The 9,244-nt window shown below is 47.5% G+C and overlaps 2 protein-coding genes across 2 annotated transcripts; one reads left to right on the plus strand and one right to left on the minus strand.

The window, feature by feature from the left end:
- The first annotated feature begins 796 nt into the window (after positions 1-796).
- Positions 797-5,106, plus strand: RPL7L1 (ribosomal protein L7 like 1). The gene is made up of 7 exons (XM_072336383.1): positions 797-924; positions 1,060-1,168; positions 2,169-2,332; positions 2,504-2,641; positions 2,866-2,975; positions 3,211-3,423; positions 3,669-5,106. The coding sequence occupies exons 1-6, from the start codon at positions 911-913 to the stop codon at positions 3,417-3,419; spliced, it is 744 nt and encodes a 247-aa protein (XP_072192484.1). The 5' UTR covers positions 797-910; the 3' UTR covers positions 3,420-3,423; positions 3,669-5,106.
- Positions 5,098-8,394, minus strand: MAD2L1 (mitotic arrest deficient 2 like 1). Its single transcript, XM_072336384.1, has 5 exons — positions 8,238-8,394; positions 7,933-8,079; positions 7,725-7,845; positions 6,302-6,405; positions 5,098-5,710 (listed from the first exon to the last, which is right to left on the minus strand). Exons 1-5 carry the CDS (start codon positions 8,311-8,313, stop codon positions 5,538-5,540), a joined length of 621 nt encoding a protein of 206 aa, XP_072192485.1. The 5' UTR covers positions 8,314-8,394; the 3' UTR covers positions 5,098-5,537.
- Between the last annotated feature and the right edge of the window lie 850 nt (positions 8,395-9,244).

The raw sequence follows: 9,244 nt of genomic DNA on the forward strand, positions 1-9,244 counted from the left end.
GTTGGCAGGACTATCTATGCTACGAAGGGCTGCGTGGTTAGCAGACAAAGCAAGTGCACGCTGAAACCTCGTGACTGCAAACAGAAAGTGAGGTGGCAGTTTCAGATCTACAAGTGGTTACATCCTAGAGCAGTCTCTAAAGGCTCCTCTGATGTTTAAAGGATTTCTTTTGTATTTACTGTTAAAGATGCAGGGCTCCCAAACCTTTCCCATAGTGGAGAAGCAGCAGCATGCACAGGTAGAGGCTGACCTGGCATCGAGACTCGCTGTGGGCAGCCAGGGAGAGGTTCTCTTCAAGATGGGCCTTTTCAAGATCATGCTAGGCCTAATGTCTTGAGAAATACTATTTTGGGTCAAGTTACATTGATGTTAAGCAGAAACACACACAACAAACTCTTTCAATATCAGTGGAGGTGATAACAGATCTGGTACAAGTTTTTCTTGTAATCCCTTGTACAACATTCACATAAATAATCAGCAGAAGCACCGTGAAGGTGCAAGAGGCTGAGCCATCTCGGCACAGCTCATGTTTTTGTGTCTTGTCCCGCCTCTGCAACCTCAGTGGTGTCTGCACGTATCTGTGTATGTATATCCATATTCCCAGGCAGTCCTCGTGACCATCGAGCTCAGGCAGCGTTTAATTCAAGACAGTCACTGCTGGGGCCGCTGCTTTGAATTTAACGATACACTTTCGTTAGCTAAAAACTAGGGTGCCCCCACACCCTCCACTGCGCACGCAGCCCCGAGGCCCAGCCCTTCCCTGCCCGCATGTCCCCTTGTTCTTCCGGTTCATCCTTAGGGAGGGCGAGAGGCGGGACGAGCCTGTTAGAGCGGCGCATGCGCCGTCCGCCACCTCCCTCACTCTCCCTCTTCGCCTCGCGCAGCGCGTGCGGGTAGCGCCGGCGACAAGATGGCGGAGCCGGAGTGAGTGTGGAGCTGCCGGGAGCGCGGATCTGCCGCCATCGGCTGGGAGCGGGCGGCTGCGGGACGGGGAGGGGGTCGGGGGAGCGGCGGGGGGTGTGACAGGAGCTGAGCGTGACCGGTTTCTGCCGCCCGCAGGCAGAAGCGGCGGATCCCGTTGGTGCCGGAGAACTTGCTGAAGAGGAGGAAGGCCTACCAGGCCATCAAGGCCACCCAGGCCAAGCAGGCGCTGGAAAACAAGCGCAAGGTGCGGACCGCGGGGCTGGGAGGGGGCGGAGCGCTGTCACCGCTTTCCCTTTAATTTAAGAACAGTTTAATAGCTGGGGACCTGCTCTGTTCTGACAGCCAGCAGCAGGGGCCTACTTCGGAAGTGGCGTAGGGCTTGCTGAGGGAATCTGTTCCTGTGGTGTTCGTGGGGCCACATTAAAATCTATTCTTTGTTGAAAACCACGAGTGTGTTTGTAAGCATATGGAGCGATGTTCCCCAGGTAGAAGGGGAAGCCTCGGTAATAATGTGCGGTAGCCACTTGTTAAGATTCTCCTTAGTAAAAATGACCCTAATGATGGGAGTTGATCAAGTCTCTGCCTGCTTGGAAAATGCAGCCTGATTTCATAGATGGTTTCCAACATGAAAGAGAACCAAAGATGTACGATGTGTGCTTTAGTTCGGAAGTGGCCTGGTGTTTTAGCTAGTAATGTATCTGAAGTGCAGCTGGGTAGCTGCTGTGTACCTTCTCACATGAGAAAGCACTGCGATGTAGGTGGGTGTACTTGATCCTGAACTGAGAACAAACATGTAAACTTTTGAATTGAAAAAAAGCAAGTTATTTTCTTTTGGGTGGTTATTTTGAGTGATGGTGGATTATTGGTGTCTGTTCTGTAATACATGTTGCTTTTGGCTTTCTTTGAGCTGACCAAGCCGTGTGTAAGTGGCTGTGTTTGTTTGATTTCTCCTGTGCCTGGAATCACATTGAATCTTGCTCTGTGTCTTTCCTAACTTATTTCCTTCCATGTAAAACCTTCCTGTTCTCTGTTTGGAAGTCACAGCTCACTGCTTAAAGTCTGCAACTTTGTATGTTGTCCCTGAGTTTTGCCTCTTGGAGGCTTGGGTTTTCAAACATATTTTATTACTGTCTCCAAAAATATAAGAGCGTAGTGCATGAAGTTCTGAATTCCATCTGACCTTTGAGATACCTGCTTCTAAGATTGTTGAGGAGAGTGATCGTTCCTTTTCCTTTTGTCTTTAGATCCAGAAGGGAAAACAAATCCAGTTTAAACGCCTTGAGGCTTTTGTTCGAGATTCATGGCGCAAATGCCGAGATGATGTCCGGCTGAGGCGCATGGAGCAGCGACCTCGGCAGGTGGCTGTACCTAAGGAGCACAAACTGGCTTTTGTTGTGCGGATTGCAGAGTAAGAAAGCTTGTTACTTCTTTTTATTATTGCTATTATCTGTAAATGTCACATCCCTTCTAAGCAAAGGAAGTGCAGTCTAGCTACTTGTGTCTCTCTGCAGGTGAGCTGAGGCCATTTGGTACTGTGTTAAAGAAATGTGGTTATTAATGGCATGTTTTTCTGTTTAAGGATTCAAGGAGTGAGTCTGAGGGTAAAAAAAGTGATTGACTTGCTGCGGCTGAAAAGAATTTACAGTGGGACATTCGTTAAACTGTCTCCGTTATCACTGAAGATGCTGCAGATCGTGGAACCTTATGTGGCTTGGGGGTAAGTACTACGTGAGTCACTTGGTGTTGTAGCAGTTTCTTCGTAAATATCGTGGCTGATTTGTAGCTACCTTCTCCAGTAAGTGGTCAAAAATTCACTGAGTTCACATCTAAAACTTGTTCATATTCATCACTCTAAAGCTACCACGGCTACTTTCCAGCTTCAGTGTGAAGCAATAGAGTGGGGCTCTCCACTGTGCAGTCTGATTTCTTGTTTTTGTGCAGGTATCCTAATCTGAAATCTGTACGAGAGCTCATTCTGAAACGGGGCCAGGGAAAGGTTAACAAGAAGAGGGTACCTCTGACGGACAACATGTTGATAGAGGAACATTTAGGTAAGGTGTAAGATAAGAAAATAAAGTGAAGCTGCAGTTAAGGGAGGTGTTGGGAGTTTGCAGTCTGACCTTAGAGAGAAGGGAGGGAGGAAGAATTGTGCAAGACTTGCATATGGAGAACTGGTAATTCTTGGTTGTGTGAAGGAATAGCTGCACATCTTCTCTGTGGGAGGTGTGTGTCTGCTGCGTGTTGCATGTCTTGTTCATTTTACTTTGTGGTTATTTTTTCCTGCAGGGAACTGTGGTATTATTTGCCTGGAAGACCTTATTCATGAAATCTACTCAGCTGGGAAGTATTTCAGAACTGTCTCAGACTTCTTGTGGCCGTTCCAGCTGTCAGTGGCCCGCTATGCTGCACGTAATAAAGTGGGTTTTCTCAAGGAGATGGGTAAGCCTGGCTGCAGAGGTGAAGGAATCAACCAGCTTATACGTCAGCTGAACTAGGCAGGTGAGGAATGTAAGTTTTAAATCCTTATTATCTGGCTTCCTAAGATAAACTGTATTGCCATTGAAGACACGAGTTTATATATAATGGTCACCCTCACAGTCACAGAGAAAACTAGAGGAGATCATGGGCTGCATTAGCTATCGGTGCTAGTGGACTATTCCAAAGAGGTTTGATTTTGGATTGCTAGGAGAAGTGTGTTCAAATGACTGGTAATGTTTTTTCTTTCTTCCTTTTCTGTTCCGCAGTCTCTGCACAAACACCAGGATTTAGAACCTGCTCTTTTTCACATGTAATTTTCATGGACCTGGGCCCTCTACAATGATATACTACATCTCTTGACTGTTGCTACCTTTGAAAAAGAAAGCCAACAAAATCCAGCTGATGAAGCTGCACTCCAGGCTGGTCCTTGAGAAAGAAACTTTATTTGGTGCAAAAAAGAAATGACTTGAACTTTCTGGAGCAATCTGACTTTTTTTAAGGCGTTGGATTTTTTTTGTTTTCAGTACTTTTTACTGCTGGCCCCGTACCAGTCAGCTCTCTCACCTTTGCTATAAAGCATGCGTTGTCATTCCCTGATGTCAGTTTCTTACATGGGAACGGCAACGATTGCTTTGATCCAGTCCTCCCCAAGGGAAGTGCTTGAAATTGCACTTTGCTGTTAAAGCGCACCTGCTTCTAGGTGTAGGCAGGTAGTGCAGTCGGCTGCTTAAGAACACCACTGACGGGCAGAGGAAAGTACTAGGCTTATTCCTCTGTTAAATACAGTCTAGCTGCAGTATGATTTGTCTTAGTGGTTTATATAGTGTCTGTCTAACCATGCTAAAGTGGGAACTGCTGTGGGGATGGATATTTCCTGGTAGGAAAGCCCATTATTTACACTCTGCAGCAATATTACAGAACTAATAGTTCTAAAATAAACTCTTTTAAAATGACAGCATTGTACCACTCAGGGTTTGACTGATACATAAGTGCTTAAGTACTAAGTAACTCCGATCTGACTGTTGGGAATGCTGAAAGCAGTGTATGCTAGTGTAAATTTTTTTTTATGGAGCTTCTTAACTGGCCTATCGTCGCTAATTTAGAAGGCAACACTGTGATTAATGATCCTGGGGAGTTAAGGCTCTTCGTCCTGGAGAAGGCTCCAGGGTAGACCTGATAGCAGCCTTCCAGTGTCTGAAGGGGGCCCGCAGGAAAGGGGGGAAGTACTTTTTATAAGGGCATGTAGTGACAAGACAAGAGGAAATGGCTTTAAGCTGTAAGAGGGTAGTGTTAAACTAGACATTGGGAAGAAATTCTTCAGTGTGGGTGGTGAGACACTGGAACAGGTTGCCCTGTGAGGTTGTAAATGCACCCTACTCCCTGGAAGGGAGCTGGGACAGGCTTTGAGCAACCTGCTCTAGATGTAGGTGTCCCTGCCTATAGCAGGGATTGAAAATAGGTGATCTTATAGGAAAAACCATTCTGCAAATCTGATGGAGCCATCCCTAATCAGCCACAAACAGTATTGGGCACAAGTGGGGGCAAACTACAATGAATATAGTTTCATGGATTTCATGCTGACAAAAGCATTTGATTTGTGACTGAGGTACTCGTGGCATTAGCCTGAACTGCTGGTATACAGAATTCTAACATCTAAAATACACATTCCCACATTCTGTGACTGGGAGAACACTGTACAGTTTCAAGGTTTATTCCATAAAATAAGAATACAGACATAGAAAATGCTGGACAGATGCTGAAGAAGGACAAGACACACTGATGCAGAACAGCACCCTCTCCAGAACTGCAGTCTCATGTTCTTTAAAATGTTACATTTCAGCTGTTCAGGCCTTTTCCTGCTCATCAGCTGCTTTTAGGTAAAAACTTTAGGATTAGTCTTGGTGGGATTAGGTATGGATTATTTCTGGTCACGAAATCCAGACCTTGCATGAAAAACAGGCATTATACTGTCATGAACACCTCAAGAGCTCTTCAAACAGCGCCACCTTAATCTAGTGTTACACCACGTTATCAGGCACAATACTGCGCATTCAGCAAGAGCAATTGTGTTCACAACATAGCTGCACTATGAACAGAAACTATACAAGAGGACAGGATATGTACAAGAAACAGTTTTAAGGAAAAGAATCCTTTTTGTAAGCCACCATGCTGTTTACTTTGTGGATCGTGGTAGTGAAGGAACGAAGACGAACCTCTTCCGAATTGGCAATGAATTGTGGTCCTGACTCTTCCCACTTTTCTGGCACTACCAAATCTTTATCTGTGTAAATCAGCAAGTCAAAGGCACCTGTAAGCGAGTGGGAAAATGTTAGCACTACACACCTAGGAATGATACTGTAATTGAAGTTAAAACGCATGGAGACATGCAAGAAGGTTATCAGAAGTTATGCCACCTATAGAAAAAGAAATGGCAGTTGAAGGAATGAAAACAAATACTAGGTAACATTCCTGTAGTCACAATATTTGTGAAAACTGTAGGTCCTCAGATACAGAAAGTTTCCTCAAGCTACTTAAATCCCCTTGAACTGCACCTTTTGGGGAAAAGATGAGTTTAAGTATTTCTGGGGGGCATTACCACTAATACCTTCCAATGAAGCTGCTCCAAGTGCTTGACTGAGAGAGCACAGTATTTACAGTAGCAGTTCGTTGTACAGGAAGCAGTATGGGATGATCCTTAGAGTACTTCCATCTGATGCTGCTTCTATACATAGCTGAGACTGTCTTGGTCTAACCAAACATATCCTCAGAAATGCAATACATGACGTTTCAAGTAATAAAAACACAAAATAGTGGAAGATATTTTCTACAACAGAATGCTAGTTCAGGCTTTCTGAAAGAAGCGTAGTTGATTTCTTTCGGAGAAGTTACAAATACTCACAGGCAGTTTCCAGGAGAGGCAGAAAAGTTACCGTGGCAGTGATTTGTCTGATAACAGATCGAATTTCATCCTGAATGGCTTTCTGAGATTTTTCTCGGGGTGCACTGGAAAAAATGAGAAAACTTAAGAAAACAACTTGCACCTACAATGCTGACAGCTTTCTTTAAACACAGTTCTTGCTGCATTGCTGTGGGGTCTGTATGCTGTATGGTTATGCAGAGTAGAAGCATTCTTTTAAGCCTTAGGCTCACAAAACTGACTGTCACTTTCAATTTGTTTCTTTGTGAAACCTCACAGCGTTTTTAAGGACATATTTTGTCTGGATTGTGTGAGAGTTTTGGCAAAACAGCAGAAGAGCAGTAATACAGGACTTTGTTCAGTTGCAGATTCCAAAACATTTTGATAACTGAGTCATGGAATCATTTGAGTTGGAAGGGACCTTTAAAGGTTACGTAACCCAGCTCTCCTGCAATAAACAGTCACCTATAGCTCCACAAGGTTGCTCAGAGCCCTGCCAGCCTGACCCTTGAGTGGCTCCAAGGATGGGGAATCTACTGCCTCTCTGGATGAGCTGTGCCAGTGCCTCACCACTCTTGTTGTAACAAACAAACAAACCACCAAAAACAAAGAAAACCCCCCAAACCAAAAACCTTATTTCCTCCTTAAATCCAATCTAAACCTCACTTCTTTTAGTGAAACCCTTCACTCTTATCATACCCTGTGCCCTGATAAAGAGTCTGTCTGTTTCTTTCACGTAGCCCCCCCCCAAAATACTGAAAGGCTGCTCTCTGGTCTCCCCTAAGCCTTCCCCAGGCTAAACATCTCAGCTCTCTCATAGCCTGTCCTCACAGGAGAGTTGTTCTACCCCTGGAACCATTTTTGTGGCCCTTCTCTGGACACACTCCAACAGGTCCATGACTCTTCTGTACTGAGAATTCTAAATCTGGATGCAGTACTCAAGGTGTTGGCTCACCAGCACAGAGCATACAGGCAGGATAAGCTCCTTTACTCTGATGACCATCCTTCTTTTGATGTGGCCCTGGATACAGTTGGCTGTCTGGGTGGCTAGAGCATATTTCAGGCTCATGCCCAGCTTGCCACTAGTACCCCCAGGTCCTTTTCGGCAGGGCTGTGCACCATTCTTGTGTCCCCCAGATCATACTGAAAGCAGGGGTTGCCCCAGTTCAGGTATAAGCCCTTGCTCTTAGCTTTGTGGAATCTCATGAAGCTCATTTAGACCCACTGCTCAGCCTGCTCAGGTCCCCCTGGATTGCATCCTGTCCCTGGAGCACATCAATGGCACCCACAGCTTTATTTGGTATTGTCTGATAGCTCTTAGGCAACAGAGGTAGCACTACCATACTTGGCCTTTCCCTTGTGCCTCCCAGTAGGGAAAAGCAGGCACAGAAACACCGTCACTCACCTTTCACCCTTGGCACTCTTGTCACATTCAATGTCGAACTGCCACCGCTCCAGTACTTCATTGTTCTCAATGCTGGAGATGACCACCACCAGGCGCTGCACGGTGCACTTATAAAGCCACTCTGGAAGAGACCGCAGCATTTACTGCAGGCTGTGTGAGAAAAAGGGGAAGGGGAAAAGGGGACGGGAAGCGGGGGGGGGGGTCTCACCTTTCATCTGCTCCACCACGTTGTTGAGGTAGTTCTTCAGCTCGGGGTCGGTGGTGACGAGCAGGGTAAGCCCGTACTTCTGGACGCGGGTGAAGGTCTCGGGGGGATAGATGCCCCGCTGGTACAGGATGCTGTTGATGCCATAGGCTGTAAGCACAAAGCGGGGACGCGTGTGTGAGGGGGCCACCCCTCCCGCCCCACCGGCGGCCATGTCGGCCGCAGCAGAAGAGCCAGCCGCCCGTCCGCCTTTTCCTTCCCGCCCTCCCCGTTCCCCCGCCCCCTCAGACAGCCCGCAGCCCCCTTACAGAAGAACTCGGCGACGATCTCCGCGCTGCCTCGCAGGGTGATGCCCTGCTGCTCGCGGCTCAGCTGCGCGGCCATGGGGGTGCCCGCCCGCCGCCCGCTTCAAATCACGTCCCGCCCCTTCCGGCCGTCTCGGCGTGCTGCCGCGCAGGCGCACTGCGAGGGCGCACCTCCGCTCGCTCTCCTGTGTACGCGGGCAGACGGGGCGCCGTGCTGCGCGTGCGCGGGGTGCGGCCGTTGGTGGGCGGGGGTTGCGGTGTCCGTGTGTGCGCCGTCAGGTGCCGTGTCCTTATGGCGGTGCTTCTGCGCTTGGAAAGGGCTTGTTCCGGGTGCGAGCAGAGCCAAGTACTTCTCTGGGCGATTCCTGGTTGTGCTCAGTACGAAGAGGCGCCCCGCTCAGCGTTTAGCAGTTGGGTTGCTGTTAATACCCGCTGTTCTGCTGCAGCCCCTGTCCCTGTCTGCTAGTCCCCTGCCCCAGAACGGTCTCACAGTCCTTCCTTTCCCACTCTGGGCTTTTTTTTTCTGTCTCTTTAGGGAAATACGTTTCTCCTTCACACCGTGTCACTGTTTCTCTTTTAATTCCTCATGTTTCCTGTAAATGCAGTCTAATGGTAAGAACTGCGTATTCTCTATACTTTTTTGGACAAGCTGTGAATGGGGACATGCGAACTTAAGTCCTTTGGTTGTATTACCCGGTGAGCCTGCTCTGCGTGCTGCTGATGCCTGTAGTTCACGTTTAGGGCATGTCCAGCTGCGTGACAAGCAGGAGGCTGTGGGGCTCTCAGGGAGAGCAGTGGGGATACTGCCGTGGGTGAGGGAATTGCTGTGTCTGACAGCCCGCTTCCTGACCAACTCGCAGGGACTCGGGAACGAAGATGACAGACTGAGTTATACCTTCTGGCACATCATGAGTTGGCTGTCCTTGCTTTAATTATCTCACGCTAAAGCCTTAATTTTCAGAAGGAATGTGAAATCCCAGTTGCACTTAATTTGGTTCTCTTATGATTCT

The sequence above is a fragment of the Excalfactoria chinensis genome, chromosome 4 (assembly GCF_039878825.1).
Source record: "Excalfactoria chinensis isolate bCotChi1 chromosome 4, bCotChi1.hap2, whole genome shotgun sequence".
NCBI lineage: Eukaryota > Metazoa > Chordata > Aves > Galliformes > Phasianidae > Excalfactoria > Excalfactoria chinensis.

Coding starts and splice junctions, on each gene's coding strand:
- RPL7L1 (XM_072336383.1), top strand. Junction 1,169..2,168: donor CGCTGGAAAACAAGCGCAAG/GTGCGGACCGCG, acceptor TTTTGTCTTTAG/ATCCAGAAGGGAAAACAAAT. Junction 2,642..2,865: donor GAACCTTATGTGGCTTGGGG/GTAAGTACTACG, acceptor GTTTTTGTGCAG/GTATCCTAATCTGAAATCTG.
- MAD2L1 (XM_072336384.1), bottom strand. CDS start 8,313: ATGGCCGCGCAGCTGAGCCGCGAGCAGCAGGGCATCACCCTGCGAGGC. Junction 7,846..7,932: donor CGTGGTGGAGCAGATGAAAG/GTGAGACCCCCC, acceptor GGTCTCTTCCAG/AGTGGCTTTATAAGTGCACC. Junction 6,406..7,724: donor AAGAGTGCCAAGGGTGAAAG/GTGAGTGACGGT, acceptor CATTTTTTCCAG/TGCACCCCGAGAAAAATCTC.